The sequence below is a fragment of the Euleptes europaea genome, chromosome 6 (assembly GCF_029931775.1).
Source record: "Euleptes europaea isolate rEulEur1 chromosome 6, rEulEur1.hap1, whole genome shotgun sequence".
NCBI lineage: Eukaryota > Metazoa > Chordata > Lepidosauria > Squamata > Sphaerodactylidae > Euleptes > Euleptes europaea.
Genome location: NC_079317.1, coordinates 19,812,681 through 19,826,387, shown reverse-complemented (window position 1 = coordinate 19,826,387; position 13,707 = coordinate 19,812,681). Strand labels below are relative to the sequence as shown.

The following is a 13,707-nucleotide window of genomic DNA, read 5'->3' as shown; positions in this document are numbered from 1 at the left end:
AAAGCTCCCCCCTCCCCTGAGCTGGATGGCCCAGGCTAGACTGATCTGGTCAGATCTAAGAAGCTAAGCAGGGTCGGCCCTGCTTAGTACTTGGATGGAAGACCACCAAGGAAGTCCAGGACTGCTATGCAGAGGCAGGCAGCTGCAAACCACCTCTGAACATCTCTTGCCTTGAAAACCCTACATCTGCATAATGCACTTGAATAATACTACTTATAGAAAACAATTGCTGTGGCTCAGTGGTAGAGCCTCCGCTTGGCATGCAGAAGGTCCCAGGTTCAATCCCCAGCATCTCCAGTTAAAGGGACTAGGCTAGTAGGTGATGTGAAAGACCTCAGCCTGAGACCTCGGAGAGCCGCTGCCCGTCTGAGTAGACAATACTGACTGATGGACCAAGGGTCTGATTCAGTATAAGGCAGCTTCATGTATACATTGTGGTCAATTCTTCCACAACTTCTCTTTTTTAAAATTTTATTAAGAGAAAATGAGAATACAACAACAAAGGAAAACGGAAATACAACAACAAAAGAAAATGAAAATATAACATTACTAAAATACCCATAATACAAATACTTGAGGAGAAACTGATATAACTAAAATATCCACAATAGTGAACCAAGCACTACTGGTATCTATTTATCTAAAATCTTCATGGTTGTCACTTCCCTCCCTCGCTGTGATTTACACATTGGAGTGTTTTTTCCATCTTTGAAATTGTTACATTCCAGCAAGCGTCCAGTTCGTCTGTATTTTTGTCATTCTTGTAATACGCCAACTTAATTAAAGCATAGGTTTCTTTAACCTTATCAAGCCAATTATTTAAATCAGGGAGTTTCTTGCAATTGTTAGTATATGGAAAAACATAACTTGAATATCTTCCACAACTTCTTCATCCATTAACTAGATTTCTTTGAAGAGCCAGCATGGTATAGTCAGCGGTTAGAGTGCCAGGCTAGGATCTGGGAGGCCCAGGTTTGAATCTCTGTTCTGCAGTGAAAGCATAATGGGGTGACTTTGGGAATGAGGAAATAGTGACAGCAGGGCTGGTTTATGCACTGTTTTTCTAGTTCTGTTGCTGGTACATGCACTGAGCTACCAACCTCCAGGTGGGGCCTAGAGTTCTCCTGGTATTATTACGAGTGATCTCCAAACGACAGGTATCAGTTCCCCTGAAGGAACTGGGGTCAGGGGTGGACTCCTTGGCATCACAGACCTGCTGAGCTTCCCTCGCACCCTAAACACCACCTTCTCTGGGCACGGATCCCAGATTTCAATGAATTTCCAAGCCAGAGTTGGCAACTTTCCCCCTACCAGTGCCCCTTTAACAGCAGCAGTAGAGACCCAATGAGGGTATCAATAGCTCCTGAGTGGGCATCCAAACTCCTAACAGGGTTCCCATATCCAGGTTGGGAAATTCTTGGGAGATTTGGGGAAAGATGTGGGAGGAAACTCAGTGGGCTATAACACCATAGCGTTCAGCCATTTTCTCCAGGGAAGCTAAGCTCCATTGTCTGGAGATCAGCTGTAATTCAGGGAGATCCCTGGGCCGCCACCTGGAGGTTGGCAATGCTAGCCTAACTCCCATTTATTTCCTATCTCAGACTGGCAGTTGCAGTAACATCCTGACTTTACTCAAAAGCACTCTGTGTATGAAGTCATATGAAAGTTCTGTCTGTGTGATGGGGCTTGGTTATTTTCACCAGCCTAGCGTATTGGTCAGGAGCAGTGGACTCTAATCTGGAGAACCGGGCTGGTTTCCCCACTCCTCCACATGAAGCCAGCTGGGTGACCTTGGGCTAGTCACAGTTCTCTCGGAACTCTCTCAGCTCCGTCTACCTTACGTGGTGCCTGTTGTGGGGAGAGTATGGGAAGGTGATTGGAAGCCAGTTTGCGACTCCTTAGAGCACTGGTTCCCAACCAGGGGTCCGCGAGAACTAAATTAAGGTCTGCAAAACAAAGTTATAAACCCATAATAAATTAATATTTTCAATTAAAAGTTCTCTATTATAAAAATATATATTCAAATATTATTCTAAGTTTAATGTTTAACGTTTATTTTCAAATTCTCTGAATTTTTATTTTGAACCTTGGGGTCCCTGCACCGAACAAAAAAGTCCTAGTGGTCCCTGGTCAAAAAAAGGTTGGGAACCACTGTCTTAGAGGTATAGAAAAAGCGGGGTATAAAAACCAATTCTTCTGACTCTGTGGCCATTTAGGATTGGTAATTAGCAGCGCGTTCCGAGTTGAATTGCCCCGCATACTTTGCTGAGTTTTTCCACGTCGTACCGTCCTTCAGGGAGTGACTGCGAAGCCGGCGCATACCTGCTTCGCATCCTCTGAAGATGCCTGCCACAGCTGCTGGCGAAACGTCAGGAAAGAAAAGACCAAGACCACGGTCGCACAGCCCGGATAACCTACGAGAACCGACTGAAGAGCCCCTTCAGCGCGACCTTGTGCGTTTGCTCCGCCCCCACACCGAAGAATCCCCTCGAGGAGCCGTGCCAAAGGACAGCCGCGCGTGAGCTATGCAACGGGCGATTGCTCACAGCCGTGCAAACAAGGAGCAGGCGAGCGGCGGGGTGGGGTTTCTCCTTTTGCATCGGCGCCGTGAATAGTCATTGTAAAGGTCGCATTTAAAACAAAGAGTTTGAGCGAGCTTCCAAACGGACCCTGCATAAATGGTGTGTGTGTGTGTGTGTGTGTTGGGGGGGGGGCGCAGGGCTTCCCTTTCCCACGCTCTCGGTTTCAGCCTCGAGAAACCCGCGCAAGGCCAAGCCCCAGCCCTGGGCGGGGTGCAGGTGCGGCCCCGCCCTCGGGGCGCCACCCAGCCCGCCTCCCCTTCCTAGGCACCGGCTGCCCGGGCTGAGCGGCTCCTTGCTCGCCATGCCGGGGCCGCGGCCGCTGGCGCTGCTGCTGGCGCTGCCCGCCCTGCTGGCCTTGGCCTGGGCCTTGGCCGGGGCCGGCCGTCGGGCGGCGGGGGAGCCGCCGTGGGGCTTGCAGCGGGAGCTGGAGCGGCGGCAGCGCGACCTGAGCCGCCTGGCCGCTGCCATCCGACGGCGCGCGCCTTCTGCCCGGTGGGGGCGCGCCTGGGGCTGCGCGGAGCTGGGCGGCGCGGCGGAGCTGAGCCCGGTGGGCTCCGGCGTCACCAAGCTGGTGGCCAGAGCCGTCTTGCCGCCGGGCGGCCAGGAGGTCGCCCTGAAGACCGTGCACGCCGCCGGCCGCGACGTGAGCCGCTGCCTGCGGCGCCACGGGCACCCGGCGGGCTGCCGCCGCCTCGCCGCCTACAAGCTGCTCAAGGAGGCGGCTCTGCTGCGGAGCCTGCAGCACCCCGGCGTCGTCCAGGCACGTAGGGCCCGGCTCGGGGGGGGGGGGCGAGGGGCGGGGGGGGGCGGACGGCAGCCCAACCGACGGCCCTGGGAGGCGATCCTGGCGCGCTCGGCGGGGCCGGCCGCTGCCCGCTGGGAAGGGAAATGCGCCAGGGGGGCGACTCAGTCCTGAGTATGTCCAGTTGGTCAAATCAGTCGCTAGATACTGGCCATTGATGCCGGGGAGCTTTCGCCTGGGGTTTGCCGCTCTCTAGAGGCACATTTTCCCCCATCCGAATTCTCCAAACTCTGCAGGGGGGCTTGTTGGCCATCTACGCAGGGGAGGTTTTGCCTGGGATTTGCCACGAGTTAGATGCGCGTTTCCCCCAGCCAAAGTCTCGAAACTCCCAACAGTCAACCCCCATCCAGAGTTTTGAGAACACGGGTGGGGGGGGAGATGTGCAAATCCAAGGCAAAACCTCCCGTGCAAAAATGGCCATTGTTGAGGGGATAAATGTGCATCGAAAGAGTGGCAAATCTAAGGCAAAACCTCCCATCCGTAAATGGCCGTAGATCCCCTATGCTTGGGATCACAGCCTAAATTGAAGTCAGGCCTGGCTGGCTGGGTTGTAGATTGAACTGGGCACACAAGGGTGCCCAGCCGGCAAATCTTGCTGATTTGCTTGGAGCCCCCTTGGCCAGGGCTGCCGAGAGCCCCCGTGGGCCCCCACAAAGATTCAACCTGCTCCCCCCCCGTGTGACCCTGAGTCAAACCAAATTTCATAACAAAACAAATCACTTTGCTTGCTGTTAACATGAATCTGTAGTAATGAAAGTATCACTTTGTCTAACCATCTGCCCATTTTTGGTGGGCATAAGTCACCAGAGAATAAGGGTAGGAAGCTCAGATGGTCGTGGGAGTTCCAAGACCAATATTGAAAGGCACAGGGCACCCCATGCTATTTGTAATGGAAACGAAGGATTTCTGCTGCTCTTGAAAGAGCCCTGTTGGTCCAAAGGAAAAGCTGAGAGCAGCCAAAATGATGCAGAGCAGTGTGCGAGGTTTTGAGTTCTGCAGGACTCTTCAGCGGGCTTGAGGTCTGAGTGTGCGATTTATGACCAGACTTCATCCCACGACCTGTCGTCATCTTGTAATTTCTTCCTACAGGATTTCCCCCCCCTCAGCAAAAGTGTCTTCCTTATTAAAGAGGAGCAAACGGTTTACAAATAATTGGTTACTTTTCCATTCCAGTGATGATTCTGCACTTCTTCCCTTCCTGGCCAGTAGTCCAACCCTCTTCCTTTTTTCCCCCTTCCCCAGACACATATTTTTTTAATGCCAGGTTTGTTTAGCAGCAACCAGGAGTGCATTTAATAGATACCGCTTTCCCATTTCTTTTGCTGTTTTCAGCTTCTCTCAAGAAAAGAAAGAGCCAGCAGGGTGTTATGGCTCGGGTTTCCGGCTAGGATCTGGGAGACCCAGATCCGAATCCCCACTCTGCCAGGGAAGCTTGCTGGGTAACTTTGGGCCAGTCACACTCTCAGTCTAACCTGCCCCACAGGGTTGTTGTGAGAATAACATGGAGAGCAGGAGGAAGTAAGTCAGTTTGGGCCCCCCATTGGGGAGAAAGGCTGGTTGTAAATGAAGTAAAATTTTAAAATCCTCCCTTTCCCCCTTGCATAGAGCTTATTAGGGTGTGTATTGTGGGGGGAAGGGACGAGCAACAGTGGGGTTTTTAAAAAAATTAAAACTCTTTTTTGTGCGAGAGAAGCCGGGCTTAAGCGAACGGGAGACTGTTCGATCACAAGTATCAAATAGATAAAGAAAGCCTTTATATCTGCATCTGGTAAACTGCATCTGAAGACACTCTTGGGTTAATTATTGTTAATAGCCCAACAGGGCTGGTAAGGCAATGGGAGAAAGCAGACTGCTGTTCCTCTTAACAAGAAAATTGCCCTTGGCTGGGTTAATGGTAAACACACATCAAGGGGAATGCCGTGTTCTCAGGGCGGTGTAAGCACTCGACTTTCAGAACACCGGCTAATTAAAGTCATGATTTATCCAGTGTCAGCATGCTTGGAACCAAACGTATAAGAAGAATTAACTATCTTACGATCTCAAAGGCTTAGCTGAGCAATTAGTCTATCCGTGTATACCATTCTTTCCTCCCCTTCGCACTTACTTCTATTTACCTTCGAAAAGGAGATGCTTGTGTTTTCTGTTGATATTAATATGACAATCTGTGCATTTCCCCCCTTCTTTTCCCAGTTGTGGGGTCAATGCTATGATAGCGCCGATCCTGAAATGAAGACCACCGCTATACTGGAGCTGGGAACACCCTTGGAGATGATTGAGCTTCTGCAGACCCCCTGGGAAAAGAGATTTAAAGTAAGCAAACAACACCAAGGCATGTTTTATCAGGCGTCTTTAGACCTCAGACTGAGGGCAGAAATCCCAGGAGGGACAAATGAGATTTCTGTGCTGCTATCATCTGTGGAAAGCCTTTGGAATAATCTCATTTCTGTTCCTTTGAAGCTGCATCTTTCTTTTAAAAAAGACAAAAAACAAAAAACTCCACCAGTGATTGGTCACTGCTGGTTTATAAAATGAAAGAGGGAACAGCTGTTTCTTCTATTTTTTTCAGCAATTTTAAGAAGAAGAGTTAGTTTTTATATGCCAACTTTCTCTCCCACTTAAGGAAGAATCAAACCGACTTACAATCACCTTCCCTTCCCCTCAACAGACGACCTGTGAGGTAGGTGGGACTGAGAGAGTGTGCCTAGCCCAAGGTCACCCAACTGGTTTCATGTGTAGGAGTGGGGAAACAAATCCAGTTCATCTGGAGAACCGTGTATGATTCCCCACTCCTCCACATGAGCAGCGGAGGCTAATCCGGTGAATTGTATTCGTTTCCCCACTCCTACACATGAAGCCAGCTGGGTGACCTTGGGCTAGTCACACTCTCAGCCGCACCTACCTCACAGGGTGTCTGTTGTGGGGAGAGGAAGGGAAGGTGATTGTAAGCCGGTTTAATTCTTCCTTAAGTGGTGGAGAAAGTCGGCATATAAAAACCAACTCCTCCTCCTCCTCCTTCCTTTACCTAAATATTCATTTATTGACTTCATTTATAACCCAACTTTCTCCCCAAGGGGGACCCAAAGATGGCAGGAAGGATCGTGCTGATTGGGTGTACTGCCCTTTCAATACTGCAGCTGCATTTTTCAGAAGAGATTCTGTCCGTTAAAGTTTCAATAACTTGGATTGTTTCAGGAAGGATTGGGTGTATACACAGCACCAGGGGCCAGGAATTAGTGGCATTAAAAGAGGGAGGGAGAGCTAGAGAGCCAGCGTGGTGCAGTGGTTAAGAGCAGTGGACTCTAATCTGGAGAACCGGGTTTGATTCCCCACTCCTTCACATGAACGGCGAATTCTAATCTGGTGAACCAGTTTGGTTTCCCCACTCCTCCATATGAAGCCTGCTTTGTGACCCTGGGATAGTCACAGTTCTCTCAGAATTCTTTCAGCCACACGTACATCACAAGGTGTCTGTTTTGGGGAGAGGAAGGGAAGGCAATTGTAAGCTGGTTTGAGACTCCCACGTACATCACAAGGTGTCTGTTTTGGGGAGAGGAAGGGAAGGCAATTTTAAGCTGGTTTGAGACTCCTTAGAGGTTGAGAAAACTGGGGGATAAAAACCAACTCTTCTTCAAAAAATATTCAGCTGGTGTCCCTATATTGTTTAACGTCACCCCTTCCCCATCGTTCACATGCTCCCAAGCAACCAGAATTCACCTTTTGCTTTTCAGATCTGTCTGGATCTGGTTGAATTGCTCTATTATTTGGCAAATTCTCCTCTGGGGTCCATCGCCCTCCTGGATTTCCAGCCCAGGCAGTTTGTGACTGTGAACGGGGTCCTGAAAGTGACAGACCTGGATGATGCAAGCACTGAGGAACCATCATGCCAGACAGATGAGGACTGTGTGTTAGAATTCCCTGTGAAAAACTTTTCTCTCAAATGTACCGTGCATGGAAAGTGCGAAGGAATCAATGAGAGAAGAAATCTCTTCAATGCCTACCGGTATGTTGGACAGCATTAAAAAAAGTTACTGATGAATGAACAGGATCATAAAGATTGTGTTATGCAGGAAGATGTGTCATTCTGTTTTCTGCATTTCCTGCTTAAATTGATGGGGTTATTTAACCATTTATGGACTAGGTTATGTTCTGGAACTAAAGCATCCCACTGATATACGCACATCTTCCATACGTTCAGTTTATTTTCCTCCCGGGTCATTTTCTGAAAGAACATTCCAGGATCTAGGAAGCATCTTATTGGGCAGTGTAGGATGTTCTGGTTAAATGGAGAAGAAAATGCAACTTTAAATATTTTCACACTTGAAACAACAGTGACTCTATACTGATGGGCTGGAACTTTATTTTTTAAAATGAGGCGGTGATTAGAAGTCGGAAAATGGAACTCCCTCCAGAATCAGCTGCATTAAACAATTATTTCATATTGCTTCCTGGGGAAAGGACGCTCTGAAATCCTGTTTTGAGTGCTGAGCCCCGTTATGTGTTCATTTGGATCCACCTCTTACTGCTTATGGTCTTCATCTCATTCATTCTCATAGCCCCTGAATTTGATGGGGAGTAGATTCAGGATGGACAAGGGGAAATACGACAGTAAAGGGGTAGCCATGTTAGGCCACTGTAGCAAAATACAATAAAAGACTAACAACATTTATTTCAATATGGGCTTTTGTGGGTCACAGCTCACTTCTTCAGATATGTGACATGGGCATCCTACTGGGAATTCTTATGGGGAAGATTACAGGGGATGAGGAAGGGCTGAGGCAGAGAGGTTTGGCGTGAATAACATTGTGAACCTTTTTAAGTGAGAAAATTCTCTACATGAAGGGGGAAAAGAAGAGGTAAGGTAGAAAGATTAGGTGTGAGTCCCATCATAAAACACCAGAATGAACTGTTAGTCCATCAGCGGCTGCTTGCTGTGGTGACTAATGGGAACCTACATATTCAGAAACAGTAATAGCTGTAATACTTTAAATACCAGTGTGGAGGTGGAGGCCCTCGGCCACTAGGACTGTTTGCTGGCCTCCAGGGCAGCTGTCCTATAGAGGATAGTACCAAGTTGTTTTCTGTTGCCCCAGAAGGTCGGACAAGAACCAACTGGTTGACATTAAATCAAGAGTTTCTGTTAGAGCAGTTCCTCAGTGGAACAGGCTTCCTCGGGAGGTGGTGAGCTCTCCTTCCCTGGAGGTTTTTAAGCAGAGGCTAGACGGCCATCTGATCTGTCAGCAATGCTGATTCTATGACCTTAGGCAGTTCATGGGAGGGAGGGCATTTTGGCCATCTTCTGGACATGGAGTAGGGGTCACTGGGGGTGGGGGGGAGGTAGTTGCGAATTTCCTGCATTGTGCAGGGGGTTGAACTAGATGACTCTGGTGGTCCCTTCCAACTCTGTGATTCTGTGACTAGCTAGACCAAAGCTTCTTAAACTGGGTCATGACCCCATATGGGGTTGCATAACTGAATGTGGGGGTTGCAAAAAAATTTTTATTTAAAAAAAATAAATTTCTTTATGATTTATTATCAGTAAATGTTTGATTTGTATACCTATTTTATGTACCTATCTATCCGGGGTCGTGTAAAAAATTTTCGGTTGAAAAGGGGTCACGAGTGGAAAAAGTTTAAGAAGCCCTGTGCTAGACCACTGGCTTGATCCAGCATGGTTCTCTTTATGTACTCATAGCAACCTCATATTCTATGCTTTTAGGAGATTTCTCTAATCCCAGCCCTAGTAGATTGTTCATTAGATGCCTCATCCTATTGATGGCATCCGTTTATACTGTGTAATCTGCCTTGAGCCTCAGTGAGAAACATAATAAAATAAATAAAAATATGAACCTTGTGAAATACATCACTATTCCCATCGGAGGCCTGCGCGGTGTAGTGGTTAGACTGGGCCTGGGTGGTTCAAATCCCCATTTAGTTATGAAACTCAATGGTCAGTCTACCCTCTGTCAGCTTGCTTACCTCACAGGCTTGTTGTAGAGCTAAGAAAGGCCAGGGGAATCATTCTCACTGCCCACAGCTCCTTGAAGTAAGGGCATGATAAAAATGCAATGAACAGAGAGACCTTGTTCCAAACAGATAAAAGGAAGTATTTCTCCACACAACGAATAGTTAAATTGTGGAACATTCTGCCCCAGGATATGGTGATGGCTGCCAACTTGGAAGGCTTTAAGAGAGGAGTGGATGTGTTCATGGAGGAGAGGGCTATCCATGGCTACTAGTCAAGATGAATACTAGTCATGATGCATACCTATTCTCTCTAGTACCAGAGGAGCATGCCTAGTATATTGGGTGCGGTGGAACACAGGCAGGATGGTGCTGCTGCAGTGGTCTTGTTTGTGAGCTTCCTAGAGGCACCTGGTTGGCCACTGTGTGAACAGACTGCTGGACTTGATGGGCCTTGGTCTGATCCAGCATGGCTTTTCTTATGTTCTTGATGGAGAGGGGCTGAGTCTGAGAAACAATGACGTGACCAAAATTCCTAGTCAGGGACATATTAAACCATGCTAGTGCCTAAGGAACATTACCATAGCTTTTAAGATTTTTGTTCTTAAACTTTGTTATAGGTATTTTTTTACATATCTCTTACCACACCTGGCACCTGTCGTTTTACAGCCCATTCTGAAGGATATCCTAAATGCCACAGGTAAGATGAAATTTTGAAAGTTTATTTAAACAAGACCTGCCCTGAGGCATCTCTCTCCTGAAAAATCACTTCATCTCTTTCTTTCCCCACCCCTTCCTGGTATGTCAATGTAGGTGATTTACGATACGGAGCGAATGAAACGCTGAGAGCTTTTCAGAAAGTTTTGCATTTGTATAAATCTGGACTTTACCTGCAGAAGAAGCCTTCCCATTTAAAAGGTACACAGGTGATGATTTAAAGCTTCCGTGCAATATTAATTTCAGCGCCAAACTTCAGAGCATATGCAAAGGGACCAGAGACAGTGAGTTGCTTTTAAAAATTGAAATCGGGGCAAAGTTAGTCATAAGAACATAAGAAAGGCCATGCTGGATCAGACCAAGGTTCATCAAGTCCAGCAGTCTGTTCACACAGTGGCCAACCAGGTGCCTCTGGGAAGCCCAAAAGCAAGATGATTGCAGCAGCATTGTCCTGCCTGTGTTCCACAGCACCTAATATAATAGGCATGCTCCTCTGATCCTGGAGAGAATAGGTATGCATCATGACTACTATCCGTTTTTACTAGAGCCATGAATATCCCTCTCCTCCATGAACATGTCCACTCCCCTCTTAAAGCCTCCCAAGTTGGCAGCCACATCCTGGGGCAGGGAGTTCCACAATTTAGCATGCCATTATATCAGTGGGAGTAAGTGCAACCAGCAGTATTCTCACACCCTTCTAAACTCATTGATTTCTGTGGACTTAATCCGCTTCACTTCATGCGCCTCCTGTTTTTTTGTTCAGTCTGAAACAGCTCTCAGACTTCAGCCAAATGCATGATTTCTTTTTCTTCCAGAATATATTGCCTTAAAAGGATTCCGTAGCGGGACTGCGGAGGATTACAAGTGCTGGCCCTCGTATAGCCACACGGGATGCGTGCTGTCCGTTCACAACGCAGAAGAAGCCGCAGGCATTTGCAGTTCCCATTCGCAGTGTCAACATTTTATCATCACTCCACAGAAGACGTGGGCAGGTGAGAGCAAAGTGCTCACAGATATCAGTCCTTTTAATCTTCTAGGTATTGAAAAGGAGAGGGAATTCTGGTTTTCTTTAGAGAAGGAGATAGTAGTCTTTTTGGGGTGATGCATTCAGGATCACAACTTGCAGCCGGGTTAGCCTAAGCACAGTTTTAGCTGATTCTCACAATTGCTGATATTAACCCCTCTAGTTCCTACGATGAGGAAACAAGATGCACAGCAAGCTGACCCAGCTGCTTTGAACACATGAAGCTGCCTTCTACTGAATCAGACCCTTGGTCCATCAAAGTCAGTATTGTCTACTCTGACCTGCAGCGACTCTCTAGGGTCTCAGTCAGAAGTCTTTCACATCACCTGCTTGCCTAGTCCCTGTAACTGGAGATGCTGGGGACTGAACCTGGGACCTTCTGCATGCCTAGCAGATGCTCTACCACTGAGCCACAGCCCCTCCCCTTTACAGAACATATTTTAATATTAAAATCTGTTTTGAAGACTTAAATTCTGACACTCAAACTCTGAGCTCGGGTGGAGTAATGCATTTCAGTAAAACACTGGCCCTGTTTTTTCTCCATCCTTCCAATCCAAGCTCAGATATCTTCTTCTTTGCTGCCCTGGTTTTTTTTAGCATTACTAAACAGGTTCTCTTATTACTAAACAGGTTCTCTATCTTGCACCCCTGAGACAGGTGCAATTTGTACAAGTCTGGAGGTGAAGTAATCTGCTGTATGCACATATTTAGGTCTGAAGACTCTTGGGGGTTTGTTGGAATGGGGGGGGGGGAAGCAGAATAAAAGTAGGACCTGTTCTCTTGGTTATAAGAAAACTACTTCTGATCTCTTCATCAGCCTAAATCCCCACACAAACAAAATTCACCAGTGCCCTGTAATTAGCGCTGATGATGGCCTTTCGTTGAAGGTAGCCAGTGTGCCCTTCTTTTTCAAAAGCACACCATCAATTATCCAATTTTTGGCTGATTCTTTTGCAGCCGAGCTATTACCCCTCATGTGAATAATGAGAGATGCAGTTCAGTACTATCCAGCCATTACTGTTAAGGATGATTCATTATATCAACATCTTATGGGAAATTGGTGTGTATGTTTTTTTTCTTAATACTCCTAATTATCCTTAATAACCCTTAATTAATAATAATCCTTAGTAATAGCTCTTTTAATGTTATTGTTAAAGGATTATTAATGATCCTTTATTATAATAAGGATCCTTTATTATTATATTAATGATCCTTTATTATAATGAAGAAACCCGTGGCGCAAAGTGCTGCAGTACTGCAGTCCAAGCTCTGCTCACGATCTGAGTTCGATCCCAACGGAAATTGGTTTCAGGTAGCCGGCTCAAGGTTGACTCAGCCTTCCATCCTTCCGAGCACCTGGCTTGCTGGGGGTAAAGGGAAGGTGACTGGGGAAGGCACTGGCAAACCACCCCGTAAACAAAGTCTGCCTAGGAAACATTGTGATATGACATCAACCCATGAGTCAGGAATGACCTGGTGCTTGCAAAGGGGATCTTGACCTTTTTTAAAATTATAATAATAATAATCCTTGATAATCCTTTTCTTTCGGAAACTTGCATGAAAATGCAAAGGGGGCACATCTCACTAGCACAAGAAGGCATCATGGTTAGAGTGTTGGACTAGGATCTGGGAGACCCAAGTTGGAATCCCCGCTCTTCCATGCAGGATTGCTGGGTAACCTTGTGCCAACCAAATACTCTTCCTAATAGAGTTATTGGTTGGGTTGCCAGCTCCGGGTTGGGAAATACCTGGAGTTTGGGGGATGGCGCCTGAGGAGGGCAGGGTTTGGAGAAGGGAGGGACTTCAGTGCCAAAGAGTCCAATTGCCAAAGCCGTCATTTTCTCCAGGGGAACTGATCTCTGTCACCTGGAGATCAGTTGTAACAGCGGGAGATCTCCAGCCACCACCTGAAGGTCGGCAACCCTAGTTATTGGGGGATAGTATGGAGATGGGGAGACTTATGTAAGCTGCCATGAAAATTGGTGCTTTGGAGGGTGGACTCTGTGGCAAAGGATCTGACAACCCTAGCCCTCATCCCCCACTGGTGACCCGGCAACCCTGTTCTATCCTCACCACAAGACTGTGAGGTAGCGTAGGCTGAAAGTTGGTAGCTGTTCAGAGGTCACCCTGTGAACTTCATGGTAGAGTAAATGTTTGAACTCAGGTCTCCCTCTCTCATAATACTAGAACTCGGGGTCATCTGCTGAAGCTGGAGGGTGAGAGATTCAAAATGATTAAAAGGAAGTATTTCTTCACACTACACATAGTTAAATTGTGGAACTCCCTGCCCCAGGATGTGGTGGTGACAACTAACCTGGAAGGCATTAAGAGGGGAGTGGACATGTTTTGGAGGAGAGGGCTATTCATGGCTACTAGTAAAAATAAACACAAACAAATGCTGTTTCTACAGATCTTGTCTCTTCTCCTCTTCCCCTGCAGGACGCCCACTCACTTTGTTTCAAAGCAGCTCAGCTGACTTAATCCCAGGTGGTAACACGGTGGCTTATATTAAACGATCCGCACTCTCGAGGGAGAAGCCTCTAACAAGAAGCTTGAATGAGCACAGAGACGCAGGAGAAGAAATGCTCATCAGGACTACGCTCAGCCCCCCAAAGAGATGA

The 13,707-nt window shown here is 47.3% G+C and overlaps 1 protein-coding gene across 1 annotated transcript; it reads left to right on the top strand.

Annotated features, from left to right (window-relative positions):
* Positions 1–2,883: 2,883 nt before the first annotated feature.
* On the top strand, positions 2,884–13,707 carry LOC130479011 (extracellular tyrosine-protein kinase PKDCC-like). Its single transcript, XM_056851289.1, has 7 exons — positions 2,884–3,342; positions 5,575–5,694; positions 7,113–7,384; positions 9,966–10,045; positions 10,159–10,263; positions 10,878–11,054; positions 13,526–13,707. The coding sequence occupies exons 1-7, from the start codon at positions 2,884–2,886 to the stop codon at positions 13,705–13,707; spliced, it is 1,395 nt and encodes a 464-aa protein (XP_056707267.1).

What these genes read in the sequence shown, in the direction of transcription:
- LOC130479011 (XM_056851289.1), top strand. Translation starts at nt 2,884, where the DNA reads ATGCCGGGGCCGCGGCCGCTGGCGCTGCTGCTGGCGCTGCCCGCCCTG. An exon ending in AGCACCCCGGCGTCGTCCAG is followed by an intron (nt 3,343 to 5,574) that starts GCACGTAGGGCC and finishes TTCTTTTCCCAG; the next exon opens with TTGTGGGGTCAATGCTATGA. An exon ending in TCCACAGAAGACGTGGGCAG is followed by an intron (nt 11,055 to 13,525) that starts GTGAGAGCAAAG and finishes CTTCCCCTGCAG; the next exon opens with GACGCCCACTCACTTTGTTT.